This window comes from Bos indicus, chromosome 15 (genome assembly GCF_029378745.1).
Source record: "Bos indicus isolate NIAB-ARS_2022 breed Sahiwal x Tharparkar chromosome 15, NIAB-ARS_B.indTharparkar_mat_pri_1.0, whole genome shotgun sequence".
NCBI classification, from domain to species: domain Eukaryota; kingdom Metazoa; phylum Chordata; class Mammalia; order Artiodactyla; family Bovidae; genus Bos; species Bos indicus.
Window position 1 is genome coordinate 6,950,281 of NC_091774.1, and position 27,213 is coordinate 6,977,493.

The 27,213-nt window shown below is 40.3% G+C and overlaps 1 protein-coding gene across 12 annotated transcripts in view; it reads right to left on the reverse strand.

Annotated features, from left to right (window-relative positions):
• Positions 1 to 27,213, reverse strand: part of YAP1 (Yes1 associated transcriptional regulator) — a 135,536-nt gene that overhangs the window by 68,797 nt on the left and 39,526 nt on the right. For all 12 annotated transcript variants that reach the window (XM_070803317.1, XM_070803319.1, XM_070803318.1 and 9 more), the window contains exon 3: positions 1,448 to 1,563. In XM_070803317.1, the coding sequence (XP_070659418.1) occupies positions 1,448 to 1,563 (116 nt within the window). The remainder of the gene's footprint in view (positions 1 to 1,447; positions 1,564 to 27,213) is intronic.

Sequence of the window (27,213 nt, forward strand, 5' to 3'; positions counted from 1 at the left end):
ACGAATCTTGCCTTGATTTTCATTTTCTTCAATTCTTTCAAGTGTTCAACCCATCGAAGGCAAGGATGGAGTTACGGAACAGCAGAACGTCCTAACACACTGTCATCACCTCTAGGGTAGAAGGACACTTTGAGTTTCATGAGCTTTCCTACAAGGAACTGTACCCCTCTCTCCACCTCTACCAGTCCCTTTCCAAAGGCTGCTGTTTAAGAAAATCTACAGTGCAGCTTCCAACAGCATCGCACTGATCGGTCTGCTGGGTAGGGCTGTGAGGGGGAAGGCCATCACGGGCACTGCTGCTGCCATCTGTGCCCTGACCCAGGACTTCAGTGAGGCGGGTAAAGCATGGGGCAGGGGCGTGGTCAGAGGCCCAGCCCACAGGCTCCAAGCCCCGACCCCAGGCTTGGGGGGCATCTTCCCCGAGGAGGGGGCGGGATGAGTGCTAAGTCGCTTCAGCTGTGTCCGACCGACTCTTTGTGACCGCATGGACTGTAGCCCACCAGGCTCCTCTGTCCATGGGCATTCTCCAGGCAAGAATACTGGAGTGGGTTTCTGTGCCCTCCTCCAGGGGATCTTCCCGGCCCAAGGATTGAACCTGTGTCTCTCAGTCTCCTGCGTTGGCAGGAGGTTCTTTACCCACTAATGCAACCTGGGAAGCCCTTTTCCTACCATGCACAAAGATGCATAATGGGTAGCTACGGCCTTGGGCCTATGTAACAAAGAAGAAAGAAGCCATCCAAAATCTAACTGACATAGGGAAGAAGGAACTAAACCTTTACTTAGTACCCACTCCATATTAGAAGTGTAATATAAAAGCTTTATATGTATATTATTTCCTTTACTGTCTTCCTCTCTATAATAAGGGGCATTGTTACTCCCAATTACACAGATAAGAAAAACAGCAAATTTAAGTAAACTGCCAAATAGGAGACAGAAAAAAACGTACACTCAGGTTTATCTTCTATGAAAAAGGTGGCAATGCGTTAAATAGCATGTACCAGCCCTAAGAAAGGTGCTTTGGGGTTTTATAAGTTGCTCCCTTCCCGTTATTCTCAAAGTAGAACAAACATTCACGCTAAGAGGTGGCTTCCCGTCCAAACCACAAAAGGAAGAGGGAAACTTCAACTCTAAGGTCTCGGACACAAGAAAGCGGTAGAATAAAGCATGAGCATGTCAACATTAACCAAACTAGGAATCTGAGACACTCACTTCAGAAATGAAACTTGGAAAACTGCTGGCTTTCAATCACCAAGTCCCTTATGTATTCATGATTAAACAAGGGTTTGGTACAGTCGGCTATTTGAAATAAAGAAGTTTCTCTCATGCAAGAGGATAGAAAGTAACCATCACCCATATTCCAGTTTCCTTGAAAGAATAACGACTGTCTTCCACAGAAAGTTTCGCCAAAGCACCACGTGGCGTGCCCTCACGACAGCACTGCACTCACCCGAGGCCGAATTCATCATGTTCTGCTGCACCGGTGGGCTGGTCGGGGCGGTGACGTTCATCTGGGAGAGCATGGCCTTCCTGGGGTCCTGCCAGGTTGTTGTCTGATCTATGTGACTGAGACAAAAACATCCCCTGCGTTAGATAACACAGACGAGGCCCTACAAGCAGCAGCCTCGCTTCTCAAAACAGGCTGGCTGTATGAGCTAGCAGGCAGGACTCTAAGTGAGCTCCGTGAAAGCAGTCTTACCGCCGCACCGCCCTCACCCTTCCTCTGCAAACTTTCCTCGTCCTTCTATCACTGAACGTTCTGTTCTGAGACTTTAGAAGTGCAAAATCTGAAAGTTATGTTGGAAATTTTAAGCGAAGGGAAATCATTTTCACCTAGTAGACAATTATCTGCCATAATTTAAAGTTGAAATGTGATTTATAAATCATCTATAACAGTAGTCATATAAGTTAAACCCAAAATTCATTAGGGAATCACCCACTTTTTTTCCTCCCAAAGCTATAAATGCCAATTAACCATATAATTTGAAGACCTAAAACCCTTTACACTGAACAAAGCACAAAAACATTAAACATTCTTATTATATTATATACTTAAAAGCCAAAACAGAAATACAAGCTAAGTTTTGACTGTCTTCTATTGATTATTGAAGGACTTTTTCAGGTAAACATTTTCTATGTACTATTAACTTACTACAAAATGTCTAATACATATGCATATGGACATCTTTATCTAAAATATTGGGGATTAAAAATAGCTAAAAATTACATGAATATGAAACTACAAGGCATCTTACACAGTATTTGGTTTACAAGCATGCAAAAAAAATATTAGTTTTCATCTTCCAGAGAAGTGTAATTATTTCTGTGAAGGAAAAATGAAATTTAAACCCATGAAACTACCTGAACTTTATCGTTCTCTTCTGTTTAATTTATAAAAGCCAGATAATATCTAATGAAAGGCACTAATTAAATATTGCTACATATGATGTACTGTACTGCAGCTATTGAAAATACTTTAGAATAATATTTAATAGCATAGAAAATATTAATAATACAGATTATAGCACAGCATACAGATTATTAGTTTCTATGCTATTAAATATTATTCTAAAATATCTTCAATATATAGTACATCATATGTAACAATATTTAACTAGTCCCTTTCATTAGATGTTATCTGGCTTTCAATTTTTGGGCTTCCCTGATAGCTCAGATAGATCTGATAGATAGAGTGCCTGATGAACTATGGAATGAGGTTTGTGACATTGTACAGGAGACAGGGATCAAGACCATCCCCATGGAAAAGAAATGCAAAAAAGCAAAATGGCTCTCTGGGGAGGCCTTACAAATAGCTGTGAAAAGAAGAGAAGGGAAAAGCAAAGGAGAAAAGGAAAGACATAAGCATCTGAATGCAGAGTTCCAAAGAATAGCAAGAAGAGATAAGAAAGCCTTCTTCAGTGATCAATGCAAAGAAATAGAGGAAAACAACAGAATGGGAAAGACTAGCGATTTCTTCAAGAAAATCAGAGATACCAAAGGAACATTTCATGCAAAGATGAGCTCGATAAAGGACAGAAATGGTATGGACCTAACAGAAGCAGAAGATATTAAGAAGAGACGGCAAGAATACACAGAAGAACTGTACAAAAAAGATCTTCACGACCCAGATAATCACGATGGTATGATCACTGAACTAGAGCCAGACATCCTGGAATGTGAAGTCAAGTGGGCCTTAGAAAGCATCACTACGAACAAAGCTAGTGGAGGTGATGGAATTCCAGTTGAGCTATTCCAAATCCTGAAAGATGATGCTGTGAAAGTGCTGCACTCAATATGCCAGCACATTTGGAAAACTCAGCAGTGGCCACAGGACTGGAAAAGGTCAGTTTTCATTCCAAAGAAAGGCAATGCCAAAGAATGCTCAATTGCACTCATCTCACATGCTAGTAAAGTAATGCTCAAAATTCTCCAAGCCAGGCTTCAGCAATATGTGAACTGTGAACTTCCAGATGTTCAAGCTGATTTTAGAAAAGGCAGAGGAACCAGAGATCAAATTGCCAACATCCGCTGAATCATGGAAAAAGCAAGAGAGTTCCACAAAAACATCTATTTCTGCCTTATTGACTATGCCAAAGCCTTTGACTGTGTGAATCACAATAAACTGTGGAAAATTCTGAAAGAGATGGGAATACCAGACCACCTGATCTGCTTCTTGAGAAATTTGTATGCAGGTCAGGAAGCAACAGTTAGAACTGGACATGGAACAACAGACTGGTTCCAAATAGGAAAAGGAGTACGTCAAGGCTGTATATTGTCACCCTGCTTATTTAACTTATATGCAGAGTACATCATGAGAAACGCTGGATTGGAGAAACACAAGCTGGAATCAAGATTGCCGGGAGAAATATCAATAACCTCAGATATGCAGATGACACCACCCTTATGGCAGAAAGTGAAGAGGAACTCAAAAGCCTCTTGATGAAAGTGAAAGTGGAGAGTGAAAAAGTTGGCTTAAAGCTCAACATTCAGAAAAGGAAGATCATGGCATCCGGTCCCACCACTTCATGGGAAATAGATGGGGAAACAGTGGAAACAGTGTCAGACTTTATTTTTCTGGGCTCCAAAATCACTACAGATGGTGACTGCAGCCATGAAATTAAAAGACACTTACTCCTTAGAAGGAAAGTTATGACCAAACTAGATAGCATATTCAAAAGCAGAGACATTACTTTTGCCAACAAAGGTTCATCTAGTCAAGGCTATGGTTTTTCCTGTGGTCATGTATGGATATGAGAGTTGGACTGTGAAGAAGGCTGAGCACTGAAGAATTGATGCTTTTGAACTGTGGTGTTGGAGAAGACTCTTGAGAGTCCCTTGGACTGCAAGGAGATCCAACCAGTCCATTCTGAAGGAGATTAGCCCTGGGATTTCTTTGGAAGGAATGATGCTAAAGCTGAAACTCCAGTACTTTGGCCACCTCATGCGAAGAGTTGACTCATTGGAAAAGACTCTGATGCTGGGAGGGATTGGGGGCAAGAGGAGAAGGGGACGACAGAGGATGAGATGGCTGGATGGCATCACTGCCTCGACGGACGTGAGTCTGAGTGAACTCTGGGAGCTGGCGATGGACAGGGAGGCCTGGCATGCTGCGATTCATGGGGTCACAAAGAGTCAGACACAACTGAGTGACTGATCTGATCTGATCTGATCTGATAGCTCAGCTGGTGAAGAATCCGCCTGCAGTTCAGGAGACCCCGGTTCAATTCCTGAGTGAGGAAGATCTGCTAGAGAAGGGATAAGCTACCGTTCTAGTACTCTGCCCTGGAGAATTCCAAGGCAGAGTATATATAGTCCATGGGGTTGCAAACAGTCAGATACAACTGAGTGACTTTCAATCACTCATAGCCTTTTAAAGTAGACTGTAAAACAGTATGTACAGCATGGAGCTAATTGTTTAAAACTGTGTGGTGAAAGCACATGGGAAGGATACACATCAAAAGGTTTCTTTTTAATGAATTTTCACTGGCGTATATCTGCTTTATAATATTGTATTCGTTTCTTCCATAGAGCAAAGTTAATCAGCTATACATTCTAACATTAGAATGTTTTAACAGTGTTTCTCTCTAGATGGCAAAATTATAGAACTTTGCTTAATAACAGGAAAACCTAAAGACAGTCATGAATTCACCATCTTTGAAAACGGTGTGGAAGGGCATTAGAAATAAACGTTATTTTTTTAAAAACTCAAGTCATTTTTTCTATGGCTGTTTAAATTTCAAATCTGATTTCTCTCTTCTTGAATCATCCCCATGATGAGACCCTGTGATTAATTTTCTTGAAACCCGAATGCTCTCGTCAATAATGTTATTTGATCAATAACACAGGGATCTAGGCTCTGACTAGTGCTGTGCTGTGATCAGCTGCTCAGTCCTGTCCAAATCTTTGTGATCCCACAGACTGAAGCCCGCCAGGCTCCTCTGTCCACGGGATTCTCCGGGCAAGAACGCTGGGGTGGCTTGCCATGTGCTCAGGCTAGAACAGACCTTAAATATTATCTCCTGGAGATGGGACAATCCTTCTTCCTAAGGAAGGAGAAAGAAGAGGAAAACAGAGGGGGTAAAAATGCGAAGAATTTGTACACTTGGGAATAACAATGAAACCTGACAACTGCATGCTCTTACAGAGCAACTAACAATGCTGAGAGAAAACATTTAACTGAGTACACAGTCTCTCAAATATTGCCTGACCAGCACTTCTTCACCAGTCGCAGGTGGTTTTCAGCAGTTGCACTACCATTGCTCAGGTCTAGACAATACACGTAAAACCTTGTTCAAGTCTGGATATGTGAACACCTCGTTCCAAGAGATCACCTTCCTGTCAAGCCCAGTAACGGCTCTTTTTCCATCCTTCACAAACAACCATAAAATGTTTTCTAGATAGTCTCGTGCTTATAAAGCAGTACACATGATAATTAATACAGTCATACTGAAGGAGAGAAACTTGAAACCTGGAAGACAACCAAAATGTAGGGAAATGCTGTTTCTCACTGCCTGTTATAATGTTAAGAAACCAGGAAAAGTGGCCAGTGATTCATTATTACTACCTCTTAAATTTTAATGAAATCGTGTGCCACCTGCTTACTCCTTGTCTGCAGTACTTCTGAAAATCTGTTACATTTGTGAGGGGTGAAAGAGAAGAGGATGGCAGGTTCAGGATTTTACCTGCTGAAGGTTTTCTAATATCTAACAGCTGGTTTCTCTGAAAACTAACCAATGACATAAATCACATTAATCCTTCATAACTAGACTGAAGTCCACCTGAGGGTTTAGGAAGACCCTATTCTGATGACTAATGGAACAACAAATCTTCCCAGATAGAGGAGGCAATCCATAAATCTGTTCTTACGGTTTTCATCTCCTTTAAACAAATTAGGCTTTTAAATATAATGCAGAGAATGTATAGCTTCACTGCTCTTAAGAGTGACTATTTTGCTGAAATGCTACTAAGTGTACAAATGCTAAAATTTCTTCTCCTAAAATGGTTTCTGTTGAACCTCAGTAAGCTAGTTTAGAGAGGTACAGAGCTATCCTATGTTACTTCAGCAAAGGTTTCACTTACTCAAAAAAAGACCTACTTTTCTTTAAGGAATAAATATGCCATCATCTAAATTGTCCCAAACATAAAAGTATTAAGTGCCTGAAGAACTACGGACAGAGGTTTGTGACACTGTACAGGAGGCAGTGATTAATACCATGCCCAAGAAAAAGAAATGCAAAAAGGCAAAACAGCTGTCTGAGGAGGCCTTACAAATAGCTAAGAAAAGAAGAGAAGTGACAGGCAAAGGAGAAAAGGAAAGATATACCGATTTGAATGCAGAGTTCCAATTAGCAAGGAGAGATAAGAAAGCCTTCCTCAGAGACCAGTGCAAAGAAATAAAGGAAAACAATAGAATGGGAAAGACTAGAGATCTCTTCAAGAAAATTAGAGGTATCAAGGGAACATTTCATGCAAAGATGGGCTCAATAAAGGATAGAAATGGTATGGACCTAACAGAAGCAGAAGATATTAAGAAGAGGTGGCAAGAATACACAGAAGAACTATACAAAAAAGATATTCTCGATCCAGAAAATCACAATGGTGTGATCACTCACCTAGAGCCAGACATCTTGGAGCGTGAAGTCAAGTGGGCCTTAGGAAGCATCACTATGAACAAAGCTAGTGGAGGTGATGGAATTCCAGCTGAGCCATTTCAAATCCTAAAAGACGATGCTGTTAAGGTGCTACATTCAATATTTCAGCAAATTTGGAAAACTCAGTAGTGGCCACAGAACTGGAAAATGTCAGTTTTCATTCCAATCCCAAAGAAGGGCAATGCCAAAGAATGTTCAAACTCCTGCAAAACTGCACTCATTTCATGAGAGCAAAGTAATGGTCAAAATTCTCCAAGTCAGGCTTCAACAGTACACGAACCAAGAACTTCCAGATGCTCAAGTTGGATTTAGAAAAGGCAGAGGAACCAGAGATCAAATTGTCAACATCCACTGGATCATAGAAAAAGCAAGAGAATTCCAGAAAAACATCTGCTTCATTGACTACGCTAAAGCCTTTGACTGTGTGGATCATAATAAACTGTGGAAAATTTCTTTAAGAGATGGCAATACCAGACCACTTTACCTGCTTCCTGAGAAATCTGTATGCAGGTGAAGAACCAACAGTTAGAACCAGACATGGAACAATGGACTGGTTCAAAATTGGGAAAGGAGTATGTCAAGGCTGTATATTGTCATTCTGTTTATTTAACTTATATGCAGTGTACATCATGTGAAATGCCGGACTGGATGAAGCACACGCTCGAATCAAGACTTCCAGGAAAAATATCAATAACTTCTGATTTGCAAATGACACCACCCTTACGGCAGAAAGCGAAGAGGAACTAGAGAATCTCTTGATGAAAGTGAAAGAGGAGAGTGAAAAGCTGGCTTAAAACTGCTTTAAACTCAATATTCAAAAAACTAAGATCAGGGCATCCAGTCCTATCACTTCATGGCAAACAGATGGGGTAAAAATGGAAACAGTGACAGACTTTATTTTCTTGGGTTCCAAAATCACTGCAGATGGTGACTGCAGCCACAAAAATAAAAGACACTTGTTCCTTGGAAGAAAAGTTACAACAAACCTAGACAGTGTATTAAAAAGCAGACACGTTACCTTGCCAACAAAGGTCCATCTAGTCAAAGTTATGGTTTTTCCAATAGTCATGTATGGATGTGAGAGTTGGACCATAAAGAAGACTGAATGCTGAAGAATTGATGCTTCTGAACTGTGGTGTTGGAGAAGACTCTTGAGTCCCTTGGACTGCAAGGAGATCCAACCAGTCAACCCTAAAAGAAATCAATCCTGAATATTCATTGGAAGGACTGATGCTAAAGCCGAAGCTCCAATATTTTGGCCATCTGATGCGAAGAGCTGACTCATTAGAAAAGACCCTGATGATGGGAAAGATTGAAGGCAGGAGGAGAAAGAGACGACAGAGGGTGAGATGGTTGGATGTCATCGCTGACTTGATGGACATGAGTTTGAGTGAACTCCAGGAGATGGTGAAGGACAGGGAGGCCTGGGCTGCAGTCCACAGGTTGCAAAGAGACAGGACTGAGAAACTGAACAACAATGATAACAAACTGTCCCAACTATAAAAGCATGTAACCATTTAGATGTCAAAAGGAATATGAAACAAGATTAACTTTAGAATTTTTGTCTTCACTTATTCTATAAGAATAATGAATATTGTTTTATCCTAAAGTCAATTTGTAGCAGTACATCTAAAAATATCTAGTTTCCTTTTTACCACAAGAATAAGAATCTTTATAAAAACATTTCATACAACAAAGAAGTATTTTTTGTTAAGAAATTTTGCCAGGCCTACTCCTCCACCAGATATCTGCACGGGACTTTCCTTCATCTCCTCTGGTCTTTGCTCAAATGGCTTATCCCCAGTGAGGATTTCTGTAGTCATGGCATTTAAAATCCAACATATTTAAACTCTACTCCTTCTTCGCTTTATTTCTGATTATCTTTTATCTTTATCTGACACATAATATACTTATTGTATTCATCTATTTTCTCCAATAAGCTCCAGAGGAAAAGGCACTTTTACTTATTTTGTTAACTACCATATCTTCAATGATTAGTAGAGTGCTTGATAAATATTTGTCAATGAATTAATGAAAACTTTTTCCTTTCTGACCTAAGGACATCAAACCGTCTCCCAAAGTCCTTGCAGCCTTAAGGACTAACCTTATCAACACCCATCTTCTTTTCCAAAAATGTAATCACAGGCAAACACTACAGACCCACTAGAAACAGCAATAAGGAGATTACTGGTAACACTGGCAAGAGCAGCTTCAGGGGCGTGATGAGGGTCGAGTTAATAGGAGGTAAGAAAAACCACCAATGAATGGGTATGGATTTTTGTTTTTTCAGGAGGAAGAAACTCAAGCGTTTAAATGTGACTGAAAACAGAGCAGCTGAAGATGTGCTCAGGGAGCATTTGAAGAGTTCCAGCCACCCATCAGAGCATGAGAAGGGCAGGTGTAGACACGGCGTCCACTGCACCAGGGGGGTGGGGGAGAAGGGGCGAGGCAGGGGCAAATGATTTCACGGTTGGTCAGCTCATCGCATTCCAGTGTGATGGCTTCTACTCTCTTATTGAAAGATCTATCATTACGAGGATTAACGAGGGTGTACCCTCCACTATGCAAATAGAAAACTGAGGGACTGAAGGCTTCCTTGGAGCTCTAGTGGTTAAGAATCTGCCTGGCAATGCAGGGGACACAGGTTCAATCCCTGACTGGGGAACTAGGATCCCGCATGCCCCACAACTGCAACCCGTGCAAACTGGAGCCTGTACACAACAACAGGAGCCAGTGCCGCCACTGAAGGACCGAGCCCGGCTCACAGAGGTCCGGCGGGCAGCAAGCAAGACCTGACCCAGCCAAGTAAGTGAACAAACGCTGAAACAAGACCCGAGGCACGTGCACAAGGTCACACAGCCAGTCCACAGCAGGACCGCGTGGTGTCCAGGAATTCTGAAAGCAATTTCTGTACCGGAAATACACACGAAAAGTACAATACTTGAAAATATAAATCTTTGCAATATATACTGAAAAACAAATATACTACATAAATGCTGAAGAGGGAATATAATGGCATGGTACTGAAGACTTAATAAAAGATGACAAAATATTAAGAAACACAATCTCTATTCCTACTGGAATATAAACTTACTGATAAACTGCACCTGGGAGAATGCCTGGTATACAGTAGGGCTCAGTGAACATGCAAACGGGATAAATATTAAAGCAGTGTGCTCTATTTAAGAATGCAGGTAAGTAAGAGTTCACGTAAATACTCATCTGAGAAAAGGGTTGAAAAGAATTTTCGCTTAAACTGAAGATTCTAAAAACTGTCAAATTATAAATAACAGAACCAAAATATACAAACCAAGGAGACAAAATTAAGAAAAACTCATAAAACAGTATTTTCAGAGTTAAATGTATGAGTAGTTATATATAACATAGAAAATAATTTTAAATTTAGTTCATCTTGTTCCTAAGAATAGTCTAGCTGCTACACCTACTGTGAAAGTAAAAGTCACTCAGTCGTGTCTGATTCTTTGTGACTCCATGGACTGTATAGTCCATGGAATTCTCCAGGACAGAATACTGGAGTGAGTAGCCTTTCCCTTCTCCAGGGGATCTTCCCAACCCAGGGCTCGAACCCAGGTCTCCCACATTGCAGGTGGATTCTTTACCAGCTGAGCCACAAGGGATGCCCAAGAATACTGGAGTGAGTAGCCTATCCCTTCTCCAGCGGATCTTCATGACCCAGGAATCAAACCCAGGTCTCCTGCACTGCAGGCAGATTCTTTACCAGCTGAGCCACAGAGGAAGCTTGTGTAGCCTATTCCTTCTCTAGAGGATCTTCCCAACCCAGGAATCAAACCAGGGTGGCCTGCATTGCAGGCGGATTCTTCACCATTTGAGCTACCAGGGAATCCGTACTATAGGAAAATTATGTGTGAAATTCTCTAGCCCCTTCAAGGTATGTAAATAAACTAGCTTCTGCTATTATTCTGGAAAAGGAAAGGTGACTGAATTTATGACCTTACTCTAGAGCAGTTATAGCTGGGAAACAGTGACCCTCTCAAAAGTTTAGACTGCTGAAACATAAGCAGCTGTACTTTTTGACCAAGGTCCGATCTCTCCGCTGTATACAGAACCACTCTCCTATTGGCTTCTGTCTTTTACTTTATACTGCAGAATTTGGCCTTATGTATTGGATGACTTAGTAGAATGCATGTAGACCACAAAACGGGAAGAAATCCAAAGTGAATTATTAGTACTACTGACTTTTTGCATAATCCCACAAAAGTTTATTGAGGCTACAGTATGCAGAAATATTTGAAGAGCTTTATATCCTCCTGTGAGATGTAAACCTTATGAAACTGAAGCGTGGGCAAGGAACGTAAGGAATTCTGACCTTACAAAGAAGAACATTACCATCACATCTTCAAATTCGAAGCAGGAAAACTGTAATAACCTGAAATGCTGCCGGAAGCTACAGTGGGGAGACCCAAAGATCCCATCTCCCCAGGATGGTGTTCAACAGCAAAGACGATACTGGGCCACTGTTCTATGAGTCTCTCACAAAGGCTGAACAAGATAATCATTTCCTAGTGTATTAAGATTAAGTGATATGCCCAAGGACAGCCAACTAGTACACAGTAGAAGTGGGATTTAAACTCAGGAATGAATTGATACAAAAATCTGTACTCTTTGAACTATTATTAGAATTCTATTCTGCTGTGTGAGTATTGTCAGTGTTGTTTAGATTTCTTAAAACTAACCTCTACATCACCAACCTTCCCTCCTCCAACCCCTGTAATAATTAAGTACAAGGAGACAAAAATCTCCACAACAACGCCCAGTAGACCAAACACCCAATCACACAAAGCCAGGATTAAAATAAACGTTTTTTAGCTTCTAGCTCAGTGTTCTTTTCACTTTAGCGTACTGATCACTAAATAGGAAAAGATTTTCTAAAATGATAATCTGACACTCTACAGAATAAAATCTTTTCAGGGAATGTAATTGAAGAGAATCAGAATTCTTTTAATAGTTGATGAGTTGAAAATCAGGAAGCATGTAAGACTATCCCAGAGGACTTCCCTGGTGATCTGGTGGTTAAGAATCTGCCTTCCAATGCAGGGAGTGTGGGTTTGATCCCTGGCCTGGGAACTAAGATCCCACAGTCCACGGGGCAATTAAGCCACAACTACTGAGCCCACGCGCCACAACTAGAGAAGTCCACAGGCTCCACCGAAGACCCAGGGCAGCCCCAGAAAAGCCTAATCCAGGACAGCAGATGAGCTCTGCAATCGGAGCCAAAGTTGTCTTTTATAAAATGCACAGTCATTAGAGAGGTTAGTGATCGGTTAACTGATAGCACTGGTAAAGAGATAAATTGGTTATGCAGAATTATGCCTCCATTTCTAATCCTTTAATCTGGTGGTTTGTAGGTCTGAAGTGACACTGGTTTTTCTCTTTCTTAGTTTCCTACTTTGGAAACAAGATTCTTGGCACTGGTATAAATTAAGATACAGGTATGATAACCTGCAAGTCGCTTCCCTATCTAGACATTGTCCTCTTGTTATAACATAGGGTCTAATCTCCTGAGAAAGTACTTCCTTCTCAGGTTTTAAAGACTTCTGCTAAATCATTCTGCAGAATCTACTGAAAGTAATTGTCCCTATTATTTACTTCAACAGATACTGTCACAATGGCACATAAACAACTGTTTTAAGAAAACAGTGAACCAATTTTGGAAGTGGTTCATGGAGAGATGGCTTAGATAGCATGTGTTACTTTATAAAAATCCCCTTTGCAAATCAAGTGTTATCAACATTATATAATCAACAGCCATATAAGCTTCTTCATCTTCGACTGCACAGAATATAATCAGTCTAATTTAAGAAATGACCATCTGGTGATGTCCACGAATGAATATAGTTGTATCCTGTGAGAGTTTGCTAGGATCAACATATTCTCCTGATAGCTAATAGCACAAAACTATTAGCCTTTACCCTGCTTCATTTTGTACTCCAAGGTCAATCTTGCCTATTGCACCAGGACTCTCTTGACTTCCTACTTTTGCATCAGTCCCTTATGATGAAAAGGACATCTTTTTTTGGTATTCGTTCTAGAAGGTCTTTTAGATCTTCTTTGGCATTAGTGGTTGGGGCACAGGCTTGGATTACCGTGATGTTGAGCGTTTGCCTTGGAAATGAACTGAGATCATTCTATCATTATTGAGATTACACCCAAGTACTGCATTTAGGACTCTTCGTTGGCTCTGAGGGCTACTCCATTCCTTCTAAGGGATTCCTGCCCACGGAGGTAGACGTAATGCTCACCTGAATTAAACTCACCCATCCCCGTCCATTGTAGTTCACTGATTCCTAAGATGTCAAAGTTCACTCTTGCCATGTCCTTGACCACGTAAAATTTACCTTGATTCATGGATCTAACATTCCAGGTTCCTATGCAATATTGTTCCTTGCAGGGTCAGACTTCCTCAGAATCTACTAAATGTAACTGTCCCTATTATTTACTTCAACAGATACTGTCACAATGGCACATAAACCACCCCCACCAGACACATCACAATTGAATGTCATTTCTGCTTTGGCCCGGCCTCGTCATTTTCTCTGGAGCTATTTCTCCCCTCTTCCCCAGTAGCATATTGAACAGCTACCAACCTGGAGGGCTCATCTTCTGCTATCATATCTTGTTGCTTTTCATACTGTTCTTGGGGTTCTTGAAGCAAGAATACTGAAGGAGTTTGCCATCCCTTCTCCAGTGGACCACGTTTTGTCAGAACTCTTGACCATGACCCAGCTGTCCTGGGTGGCCCAGATTGGCACGGCTCATAGTTTCACTGAGCCACACAAGGCTGCGGTCCATGTGGTCACTGTAGTTAGCTCTGCGCAAGCTTCCTGATGGGAGGAGCTGGCTGTGGGGAATACATCTACTTCTGCTTTACTGACTATGCTAAAGCCTTTGACTGTGTGGATCCCAAATTTGTGGAAAGTTCATACAGAGATGGGAATACCAGACAACCTTACCTATCTCCTAAGAAACCTGCGTGCAGGTCAAGAAGCAACAGTTAGAACCAGACATGGAACAAAGGACTGGTTCAAAATTGGGAAAGGAGTAGGTCAAGGCTGTATATTCTCACTCTGTTTATTTAACTTATATGCAGAGTACATCATGTGAAATGCTGGGCTGGATGAATCACAAGATGGAACCAAGATTGTGATATCAACAGCCTCAGATATTCATGAAGGTAAAAGAGGAGAATGAAAAAGCTGGCTTAAAACTCAACATCCAAAAAATGAAGACCACGGTATCCAGTCCCATCACTTCACGGCAAATAGATGAGGAAACAGTGACAGATTTTATTTCCTTGGGCTCCAAATCACTGCAGGCAGTGACTGCAGCCTTGAAATTAAAAGATGCTTACTCCTTGGAAGAAAAGCTAAGACAAACCTAAACAGCATATCAAAAAGCATAAACATCATTTTGCCAGCAAAGTGCTATATCACTATATCACATAGTCAAAGCTATGGTTTTTCCAATAGTCATGTAGAGATGTGAGAACTGGACTATAAAGAAGTCAGAGCACCGAAGAACTTGATGCTTTCAAACTATGGTGCTAGAGAAGACTCTTGAGAATTCCTGGAACAGCAAGGAGATCAAACCAGTTAATCCTAAAGGAAATCAACTCTGAATATTCACTGGAAGGATTGATGCTGAAACTCTAATACTTTGGCCGCTTGATGCAAAGAACTGACTCACTGGAAAAGACCCTGATGCTGGCAAAGATTGAAGGCAAGAGGAGATGGGGACAACAGGATGAGATGGTTGGATGGCATCATTGACTCAATAGACATGAGTCTGAGCAAACTTTGGAAGATACTGAAGGACAGGGAGGCCTGGCGTGCTGCAGTCCATGGGGTCGCAAAGAGTCGGACACGACTGAGCGACTGAACAACAACAACAGGCAATCAGTCAGGCCCCCTCACTTGCAGTCCATAAGGTCGCAGAGTCAGACACAAGTTAGTGACTGAACAACAACAATATAAACTTAATATAAACACCTGTTTCTTTTGAGACATCTGCTGTTATTTCTTGAGACTACTGTTCTTCCTCTGGTAATTTTTTCCCCAACTGGCCCACAAAATACTTCATTTCTACCTAACCTTCTCAAGACCCAGATCCTTCATTTCAGAATTCTCCTCTATGGAATAGTAAGAAAAAGAAGACATGGATTCAAATCCCAGTCTCAAATTTGCCAATGACAAACTGGGTTGTACAGGCAGGTCGTTTTATCAAATGGATTCATCTTCATTAAAATAAGACTGATATTTTTACTTACTTGTCATGGTTTTGAGGATTAAATTTAGTCGCATATAAAAAAAAGCAGCTAGTATTGTGGTTCCTGGTATACAAAAAGCCCTCAAATATTTTTTCTGATTTCAGTCAGTTCAGTCGCTCAGTCATGTCTGACTCTTTACAACCCCATGGACTGCAGCACGCCAGGCTTCCCTGTCCTTCACCATCTCTCAGAGAAGGCTCAAACTCATCTCCATCAAGTCGGTGATGCCATCCAACCAACTCATCTTCTGTCGTTCGGTTCTCCTCCTGCATTCAATCTATCCCATCATCAGGGTCTTTTCAAATGAGTCAGATCTTTGCCATCAGGTGGCCAAAATATTGGAGCTTCAGCTTCAGCATTAGTCTTTCCAATGAATATTCAGGACTGTTTTCCTTTAGGATTGACTGGTTTGATCTCCTTGCTGTCCAAGGGACTCTCAAGAGTCTTCTCCAACACCGCAGTTCAAAAGCATCAAAAGTATTTCTGACTTCATGTCTGTGCTAGTTCACAACAGGAAAAACTTCACAGTAGACGGGTAAAGTCAAGAGAATATTTAAGAATGAGATGAGTTTGGTTAAATGAGAATGACAGATTCAGGGCTTTCAGAACTCTGAAAAAGAGTTTAGTTTTCCTCTGATGGGTGATAAAGAGATGTAGTAGATAGACACAGGTTCTGGGGCAGAAAACAAAATGCCTCTGGACCATAAGTTCAGTCTGCACCGATTTATCTGCTTAGAATAAGAATGAACTAGAAAAGGAGCCATGCAAGTACAATCATACTGGCTCTGAGGGAAGAGAAGCTAAGGAATTTGAAAGTAAAAGAAAAATGCCATCCATATAAGCAAGTATCTTGAAATACTGTTAAAAAGGACTCCAATTCTTTTTACCTTAAGTCATAAGGTGGTCAATTCTATCCACCTGAACCAAAGGCAAAGAAAATGCTACACTTCTTATGAATGAGGCAAAGCCCATCCCAACAAATTCTAAGGTGCTCTTCAAATCCGTTCTTGTACATTTTATCTATCAAATACTAAATACATAACCTTTACTTAAGGAATACTTAGCAACATTATGGGAGATGAGTTTTATAGTGATAGAAAAATACTGATGACTTTTCTTATCTCTATCCTAAAAACCTTATGTTATGCATTAATGAAAAGTATTAGAGAACTAAGCTAATGTAGTTTAGTAAAATAATTTTAGTGATTAATAGTAATACTGATTAAGTTCGGACACCTCAAGGCATGGATACCTAAGAACTTCTCATGGCCCTGCTCGGGAAGAGCGTGGGCCTTGAGGGCTGCCCTGGTGGCCAGTGGTTGAGACTCTGGGCTTCCACTGCAGGGGGCACAGGTCCATCCCTGCTCAGGGAACTAAGATACCGCACGCCACGCGGCGTGGCCAAGAAAATGAAGAAAACAGAGTGCAGGCCTCGAGCCAGCAGAATTGACTAAAGTTTGGCAGGAAGCCTCAGGCTCTGTCCAACCCGCTGATTAAGAATCTGTGGGCTAACAAGATCCAGAGGAGATCTGTGTGCTCATTATAGTTTGAGAAACACTGCCTTAGACACTACTTTGAGACTGGATCACCTACACTGTGTTTTAAGGATGACTAATGCCTGGAGGGTAAATATTTTGTATAAATGAAGAGCTATATAGTTTAGATGTTACAGTTAAAGCAAAACCAATAACCTGTGGTAAAAATTCAAACTTCAATCTACACCATTACTGCAGAAGGGTACACTGAAACCCACCAGTTACTGATTGCGACACAGTGAGGACACCACTTACGCCACAAAGAAAGAGCATCCCCACTGTGCTACAGCTCTGGCCGCGCTGGTGAGTTTTTTCTACCCCTTCATGCCTACTCTTAATTCAAAACAAAACAAAGTGCTGCAGCTTTTCAAAAACTGATTTGGTACTGTATGACACATTTTTATTTAAAGCAACAGTTCTCAATTTAGAAACCGGGGAAAGGGGATTTTTGGTTATCACAGTCGTAAGCATCCAATGGGGAGAGAGTACTGGATGCTATGTTTCCTGTAATGCAGCAGATGGTCTCCCACCACTTCTGAATGCCATGCCAGACATTCATGTATATAAAAATCCAAATTTTACACAAACCTTCATTTTATACACAGACAAAGTACGTTTTGCACAATTTTAGTTATATACCAAATTTTTCTGGAAGGCAATCAATTATACTTAGTTTTGTTTGGAAATCTGTTAATAGTGTATTCTTTTTGGATAATCACATCATCACAGCAACGCCCCCTTGGTATTTCAGTTACCAACTCAGCACAATTGGTCTTTATTCAAAACTGCCATGTTCACGGCAATTTTAGATACAGATGCAGGCACCTGACGACTTTATTAGAGCTTTGAATATATTAGAAGGCCCAAGCATTTATAGGACTTCCCTGATGGCTCAGATGGTAAAGAATCTGCTTGCAATGCAGGAGACCTGGGTTTGATCCCTAGGCTGGGAAGATCCCCTGGAGAAGGGAATGGTTACCCACTCTAGTATTCTTGTCTGGAGAATTCCATGGACAGAAGAGCCTCGTGGGCTACATACAGTCCATGGGGTCACAAAGAGTTGGACGTGATTGAGCGACTGACACAGACAAAAATCTCTAAGTTAATATCTGCATTGTTTGATCATAAATTACTTTGTTTCTCCTCCACATTGCATACATTTGATATAATGTTGACTTTAAAAAATTATGTATGTAGTTACATAAAAATTTTACTTTAGGATGGTAATAAACACTTTCCGAAATATTTCTTACTAAAAGAGGCTGATGGGATTGATAGAGATAAGAACCATTGCATTTAGAGACCATAAACTATAAACAGCATTTTTAGCTTAAGCCTAAGATGTCTTTTCCATCAGATCATGAATTTCTGGAGGGTAAATGATCTCACTCTCCTTCCAATTCTACATTTCAATGAACACAGCGCTCTGCATAAATAACTCCTCTGATGAATTTAAAGCTTATTCTACTGGGTTATTTTTTAACCACCAAGTAATACCGTGACCTAAATCCTAAATGGGTTCAATTGCAATGAGGGTGTGGCACATTTGTGAGAAATAAATAAGTTAGATGTTGAGAATAAAGACAAAATCCTGCCCCGAAGACTCTAAGTAATGAGAAATAAACACCAATATTTCAAGATAAGGCGTTAAGTGCAACAATGTAGTTATACACAGTAAAAACAAAATGGTGGTTTACAAAATCCTGGATGTTAGGTGCAGAAAAGATGGCAGAGAAGGAGTTCAGCGTCCTCGCAAGCCCCCAGTAAAATACTTGCAATCTCGGTTAAAATCTAGAACTAATACCAGTAAAATGAAGCTGCCATAAACTTATAAACTTGAGACTAACTATATAATTTGTACGGTTTATTCCCTTTTCATAATCTACTTTTGAAAAAGTTTTCTTCTAAACTATAAAACCTCTTTTTCACAAAATCCCAGCAGTGTAGTCCTAAATTGTCTGTACCTTATAGCTACCTAACAAATTAGTTCTTTTCAACTTTGCCAAGATTCTGTGACATTGCTGCTAAGTCACTTCAGTCGTGTCCGACTCTGTGTGACCCCACAGACGGCAGCCCACCAGGCTCCCTCGTCCCTGGGATTCTCCAGGCAAGAACACTGGAGTGGGTTGCCATTGCCTTCTCCATTGTGTGAAAGTGAAAAGTCAAAGTGAAGTCGCTCAGTCGTGTCCGACCCTCAGCAACCCCATGGACTGCAGCCTTCCAGGCTCCTCCATCCATGGGATTTTCCAGGCAAGAGTACTGGAGTGGGGTGCCATTGCCATTAGATGGCACAAATTGGTCATAAGAATTTAACAATATAATTCACAAACTAAACCAATAGAAACTTTAAAAAATTACATCTGACAGATGCTTAATCTCCTAACACACCTTTCAGACCTTATGTTGCAACAGGGGAAAACAAAACAAAAAAAGGGGGCTTTTTGGGCAATAGTGACTTGTTCCAATAGATCCTTTGATAAAATGTGTCTTTGTGAATTTATCTTTTGTTGCTCGGGCTTATAAATCAAGGACATTGTGGGAATTGTTGGAAGTTCCTACTTATTTCCAACCTTTGTTTCCAAAGGTAAACAAAGATGAAATGAGACAAGTGTGCTTGCTTTCATGCTTATAGACATCTGGGCCACCAAACCAACACCATTCTTTAAGAAAGTAAGAAAATTTGTGTTTAAAAGTATATGCAAGACCACAAAACCTAAGTATCTAATGAGAAGACAAGTGACCAAACCAAAGGATTCTTTTTGTCCAGCAAAGCTGACTTTTGAGAAACAACAAAAAATAAGAATAAAACTGGATAACCAGGAATAACACAAAGTAGATGTGAAAAATGTTTTCATTTAAAAATTGTTACTGCTGTCAGGCCCTCGAAATACTATGATGGCAGGACTGGTTCTAAAATTCAGAAAAGTGGGCAGTCAGCCCAGATTTATTGCTCACTTATCAAGCCCATGTTTGTTGTGCAAGTGTTATTTATAGAGTCACATGCTAGAGGCTGTTCCCAAGCTAGCTAAACCTACACGCCTAATTGACCCTAGGAACAATGATACATTGTTCAACCTAATCCTTCTATGAGCTACAGTTTCTAAGCCACAACCATATGCTTTTTATATTTGTACATATCTACCACAAACGATTTTTAGAATCTTCAAAAATTCAGAGATAGGCATATACTATCATTTCTTGATAAGGATGAGAAAACTTACAGACTTCACTTATACTACATAGTATTTATAATTAATGGAAATTAATATCTTATATTTAACTTTAACTGGACTATCACTAAAGGCTTAAAACTGAGTTAAAATCATAACAATTAATTGTGGGCAGAAACACGTAAAAGCAAATGTGACAACTGATTATATTCCACTCTACAAATTGTATAACCACAGTGCAATCTGACCCTACAGCCTCAGGTTGAATAAACTGAGTATTTGATCACAAGTAGGATGGAGGAGGAAATGGCAACCCACTCCAGGATTCTTGCCTGGAAAACTCCATGGACAGAGGGGCCTAGCGAGCTACAGTCTGCGGGATCACAGACTCGAACACGACTGAGCATGCATGCACATACAAATATGAAACCAACTGAAACAAACGTAACCATGTTGTCGCATAAAAGCGACACGCCCATATACATCTCCCTTGGAAATGGTTATTCCTAAAGCAGGCGTGGGATGGAGCAGTTATGAGAATAATGCCAAAGCTCTAGTGGAGGCTTCTTAAAACATGCAGTTCACTCAAACTTGATTCCAGATGGCTTTTATCTGTAGTTAGGTTCAGCAACATTCTTTCAATAATGACAGAACATTCTCAGCAAAAGTTCAAAAAAAAAGTGTTTGTCCTTATTCCATGTTATAGAAAAAGTCAGATGTCATCACAGCCTGAATTGAGGCTCATAATTTTGTTAACAGAGGACCAGAGTTCAAGTCTCTTGATTTTCAATTATAAGGTCTACCTGGATTCTTTCATAAGAGTCATCTTAAAGAAAAAAGAAATGGCTGAATGACAGAATTATGATGAAAAAAATTTTTTTAGAGCTCTGAGAAATATTAAGACACAGAAAATATACAAACATTATTCAAAATATGGTCCTTAAACCACCTGCATCACAATTACCTGGAAGGCTTATTAGCTCCTCAGTATTTTAAAACAGGATAAGACTGAAGAATAATTTATCAATTATTTTTACATATTTTTTCATAATCTGAGATCACTACATACAATAATAAGACATTCATTTACCAGAGGAACTAAGTGAGGAATACAATACAACCACTCTAAAGGCGGCTGATGATTTTCTCAAATTCCCTGGCAATCCCTAGAGTGATATTCCTTAGCAAATACTATTTTAAATGAAACTACTAGATGTCAGATTGTCAAAATGAAGTGAACTTTCTTATATATGTTAGATCTTGGCAGTATCATCCTTTCATTTTAAAATTGCCAGTCTAGGTTTAAACAACAACAAGCCCTGTGAAGGTAAGGAAACAAATGTGTTGAGTACCAACTCTGACCTCATTTGCCATGACAGGACTTAGGCCTGAGGCCCTAGCCAGGCACCAAGGAAGGCAGGTTTAGGCAGTCAAGCAAAGCTACAACCAGCCTTCTGCGTCTCATCAAACACCAGCTGGCTTCCAAATAAGGATGTGTTCAGGCTCTTGGCTCTTGTGTCTACTGTGAAGAAATCACATTAAATTACAAACCTGGAGCCATATTCATTGCATATTTATGGCGACATTCAAGTTTTCAACTTATCAACAGAACATGCCTTAAGTCACCCAAAATATTAACACCTGATGAGTCAAACAGCCTAGAAAACATTTCCCAAATGGTAAATCACCAGGAAGGCACAATGAATACCCTTTAAGCAAGGTAGGCAAATGGCCCTACTTTTAATACCACCACCATTTTGATGAAAGTGATACAATAAAAAAATCTTATATATATATATATATATATTTCATTCTTATATGTATTTTTATTTTATTCACAACTTGCTTTAGACAATAACTGGATAACAGTGTAGAACATCTTCAATCATCTAAAATGAGTCTTACTGAAATTAGCAAAATAACTTGGGGAAGGACCCCAAAATCTCAATTGAGTGTATATTGCATACTGAGTGTATGTGGCTGCACTCAATATGTCAGCAAATTTGGAAAACTCAGCAGTGGCCACAGGATAGGAAGAGGTCAGTTTTCATTCCCATCCAAAGGAAGGACAATGCCAAAGAATGTTGAGCTACCAAAAAATTGCATTCAGTTCACATGCTAGCAAGCTAATGCTCAAAATTCTTCAAGGTAGGCTTCAAGAGTACATGAACCGAGAACTTCTAGATATACAAGCTAGATTCAGAAAAGGCAGAGGAACCAGAGATCAAATTGCCAACATCTGTTGGATCACAAAGCAAGCAAGGGAATTCCAGAAAAACATCTACTTCTGCTTCACTGACTAGCTAAAGCCTTTGACTGTGTGGATCACAACAAACTGTGGAAAATTCTTCAAGAGATGGGAATGCCAGACCACCTGCCTCCTGAGAAATCTGTACACAGGCCAAGCAGCAACAGTTAGAAGAGGACATGGAACAACAGACTGGTTCCAAATCGGGAAAGGAGCACATCAAGGCTGAATACTGTCAACCGGCTTATTTAACTTCTATGCAGAGTACATCGTGAGAAATGCCGGGCTGGATGAATCACAAGCTGGAATCAAGACTGCTGGGAGAAAAAGCAACAACCTCAGATAAGCAGAGGATACCACTAGAATGGCAGAAAGCAAAGAGGAACTAAAAAGCCTCTTGATGAGGGTGAAAGAAGAGAGTTTTCAAGCTGGCTTAAAATGCAACACTCAAAAAACATGGCATCTGGTCCCATCACTTCATGGTACATAGATGAGGAAAAAATGGAAACAGTGATAGATTTTATTTTTGGGGGCTCTAAAATCACTGTGGACAGTGACTGCAGCCATGAACTTTAAAGACACCTGCTCCTTAGAAGAAAAGCTATGACGAACCTATTATAAAGCAGAGATACTACTTTGCCGACAAAGGAACATATAGTCAAAGCTAAGGTTTTTCCAGTAGTCACGTACAGATGTGCGAGTTGGACCATAAAGAAAGCTCAGCGCCAAAAACTTGATGCTTTCGAACTGTGGTGCTGGAGGAGACTCTTGAGAGTCCCTTGGACTGCAAAGAGATCAAACCAGTCCATCCTAAAGGAAATCAGTCCTGAATATTCATTGGAAGGACTGATGCTGAAGCTCCAATATTTTGGTTACCTGATGCAAAGAGCTGACCCACTGGAAAAGACCCTGACGCTGGGAAAGACTAAAGGCAAAAGGCGAAAAGTCAACAGAGGCCGAGATGGTTGGATGGAATCACCAACTCAACGCACCTGAGTTTGTGAAAACTTCGGGAGACAGTGAAGGACAGGGAAGCCTGGCGTGCTGCAGTCCATGGTGTCGCAGAGTTGTACACCACTTAGTGACAAAGACATCACATTTTCAGAATAAATATATATAATGCATGTTGAACAATGAGAGGTGATTTCTGTACAAGAGTATTCAGAGTCTTATTCAGCCTTAACTGCATTTCATTAAATCTCATATAAAAAACCTTTCTTTATTTGATATCTCATTACTTAATAGTTAGATGTCATTTTAGGGGTGCTTCTTGCTCAGATAACTGAAAATTAGTAATGTCTTCAGGGGTTTCACAAGGGGTTTCTCAGAAGACAAAGCAGGAAACTAGTGGAAATGTGCTACGTTTATTTACTTAAGTTGAGACTCACGGTACACAATCTTAGTCAAGTCATTCAACTTTTCTGGACCTCATCTTCAGTAGCTGTGAGAGACCTCCATTTATTGATAAGAACCAATACTTCATTTCTTGAACACCTACTGTACAAAAAAACCAAGCATTTTATCCACAGAGCTATTTTCAAAGTAAATAAGAATCTGATGGCAACATTTGGAAAAATTATTTTGAATGGACTGATAGAACCACTTAGCTAAATTAAGGTTAACAATTTATACTGGTAACAACTAATAATAAATAAATGAATAGATTTTATGTGTAGGGCTTTTGCAGGAACTAATACGGTGGTTTGCTAGGCCTGTGTAAAATGTGCCAAAGGGGAGTAGGATTCTTTCATTCACGGCCAAGTAGTCATTCACGTTTCTTCTATCCAGTAAGTTTTCTTTATATGGTCATGCCATGCTATTTTTTTTTTTTTTTAATAAAAGAAAATAAATGCCAGGCAGTCATCCAATCCAGGTTTACCTTTTTAGGTAGTGTTGACTTACATGAATACTTAGTAGTCTATCAACACTAATTATAAATACAAATTAAATGTCTTCTTTCTGCCTCCTCTAGGCTTACTATGTTAATTAAAAAGGAGAACAAAAATCACTTTATGATTTTTGAGGTTCTGCTCAGGTTGAAAACGAGGATTCAACTCGGTTTTCCTAAGTCACAGCTGAAATGTGACACTGCAACTGAGATGTCAGTGAAAACAGTTCTCTTCTTTGAAACTTTCAAGTTAATTGACTATGAAATTCAATCACACTATAAAATATATTAACACCCTTCTGAAGGGGATGTTTACGGATATTGATAGAAAATGTTACCGTTATCCTTATTAAAAGGAAATTAACAAAAAGGGTATACTGTAAATACTAAGTAACATGATCACTTAGGGACTGTCTCAGTTTTTGAACCACGCTTGTTGGTTCAATCCTCAATTTTACACGAGACACTGCCCAAAGAGGTATCTAGCTTTTAGATTGTCATTTTTTTCTTTGAGAACTCCGACGTACTCTCTCTACTCTGATTAAAATGGCAAATACCCACAAGCTTATGAAAACAAATCCAAATTCTAGGAATCTAAATAACTGATTCTTTAGAATAATATCAGAACGTACCATTGGATTTTTTTAACATAAATTTATTTTAATTGGAGGTTAACTACTAAGGTAAAACTAAAATACCTGAATTATAAAATAAGTATTTCTTTGTATCTTGAAGAAAAAAAAGCCCATCTCTGGACAAGAGTTTGCATGAAGTATTTTTGTTGGCTGCAACTCTGGGAAGGAGCGGTAGCTGAGTGGTAGAATGGGCTATAATGCCCGCTGATCATGAATCAGTTGTATCTGTGAAATTGTGGAAAGTTTTTGTCACTGTTGCTCAAGACCGACAAAATGGAGCTTTGGACATAGACAAACCATTAAAATCGCTTGAGGGATGAAACAGACGCGGCCTATTTGGAACGCTTCAGTCTATAAAGATGAAGTCCAAGTGGAGATGTGATTAAAATCACAAATGGAAAGGAAAATTCTGAAGTTCTTAAAATATGAAAAACACGTCACGTCTGAAGGAAAATTTCTGCCATCAGCCATCGTCTCCTGCCTCCACGCCTCTGCTCACACAGGGCCCCCGCCTCGGTGTCTTTCCCCTCATGTCAGCAGCTCTGAGCTGGCTCCAATGCCCACTGCTGGGCTTCCTGAGCTCTCCCCACCTCACTCGACCCTGTAACAGGTCTAACTGTCCTCTTCTGCCTTCATGGAGGTTTCTTTAGAGTTACTTTTAACACTATACAGGTCAGAGGGCTATTATGCATACATGTTCCTCAATTCCCACTGTAATATACATTTATTAATGTTTTACAGAACAAAAGGGACATAACATGGAATCTTGTAGATTTATGAAGTTCTATGGAAGTGTGAGGCATTATTTTTTAATAAAGTACTATTCCACCATAGGGAGAAGGCAATGGCAACCCACTCCAGTACTCTTGCCTGGAAAATCCTATGGACGGAGGAGCCTGGTGGGCTACAGCCCATGGGGTCATGAAGAGTTGGACACGACTGAGTGACTTCACTTTCACTTTTCACTTTCCTGCATTGGAGAAGGACATGGCAACCCACTCCAGTGTTCATGCCTGGAGAATCCCAGGGACGGGGGGAGCCTGGTGGGCTGCCGTCTATGGGGTCGCAGAGTCAGACACAACTGAAGCGACTTAGTAGCAGCAGCATTCCACCATAACAAATATTAAGGCAAAGAAAACATCTAAAGTTCTTAGTTTCAATAGTACTGGGCCAAACTCTCATTCTATTATATGAATCATCTCAGATGCATAAAGTGAAAACACACCTGTATCAAGAGTTTTGATGTGATCAGCCAAGTGGCATCAGGGAGAAGACCTAGTATTTGTTTAGAGGAGCTCCTTGAGATCCCAGAATTACTTAATCCAACATACTCATGTTACAGATGAGGAAAATGGCAAACAAAAGATAAAAAATAAACAAAAATATGCTGCTAGCTTATGCAATTTGGAGAAGGAAATGGCAACCCACTCAAGTGTTCTTGCCTGGAGAATCCCAGGGATGGGGGAGCCTAGTGGGCTGCAGTCCATGGGGTCGCACAGAGTCGGACACGACTGAAGCGACTTAGCAGCAGCAGCAGCTTATGCAATCTTCAAAAACCATGTAAAAGCCTTACAAAAACCATCAACTTTAGGCAGCTTAAAATCTGCAAAGCAAAAGAAACAAGCAACAAAATGAAAAGATACCCATGCAATTGGGGGAAAAAAGTGCAAACCATATATATTTGGTAAGGGGTTACTATCCAAAATATTAAATTCAATCTCAAAAAGCCCCTACATAATCCCAATAAAAATGGGTGAAGGACCTGAAAAGACATTTGTTTAAAGAAGATACACAAAGGCACATGAAAAGATGCTCAGGATCACTAAACATCAGAGAAATGCAAATGAAAACCATGATGAAATATCACTGCCAGACTGTGAGAATGGCAAGCATGAAAAAGAAGAGACAGCAAACGCTGCAGAGAGTGAGGAGAAAAGGGAACCCTAGTGCACTACTGGTGGTGCTGCAAACCGGTACAGCCGCTGTGGAGAACAGTACGCAGGGCCCTCAGAGACTAAACACATAACAGCCGCTGTGGAGAACAGTACGCAGGGCCCTCAGAGACTAAACACACAACAGCCGCTGTGGAGAACAGTACGCAGGGCCCTCAGAGACTAAACACACAACAGCCGCTGTGGAGAACAGTACGCAGGGCCCTCAGAGACTAAACACATAACTACCATACGATCCAGCTTGGGGGTCCGTATCCAAAGAAAGCAAAGACACTAACTCAAAAGGATATATGGACTCCCATATTCATAGCAGCATTACTTACAATAAACAA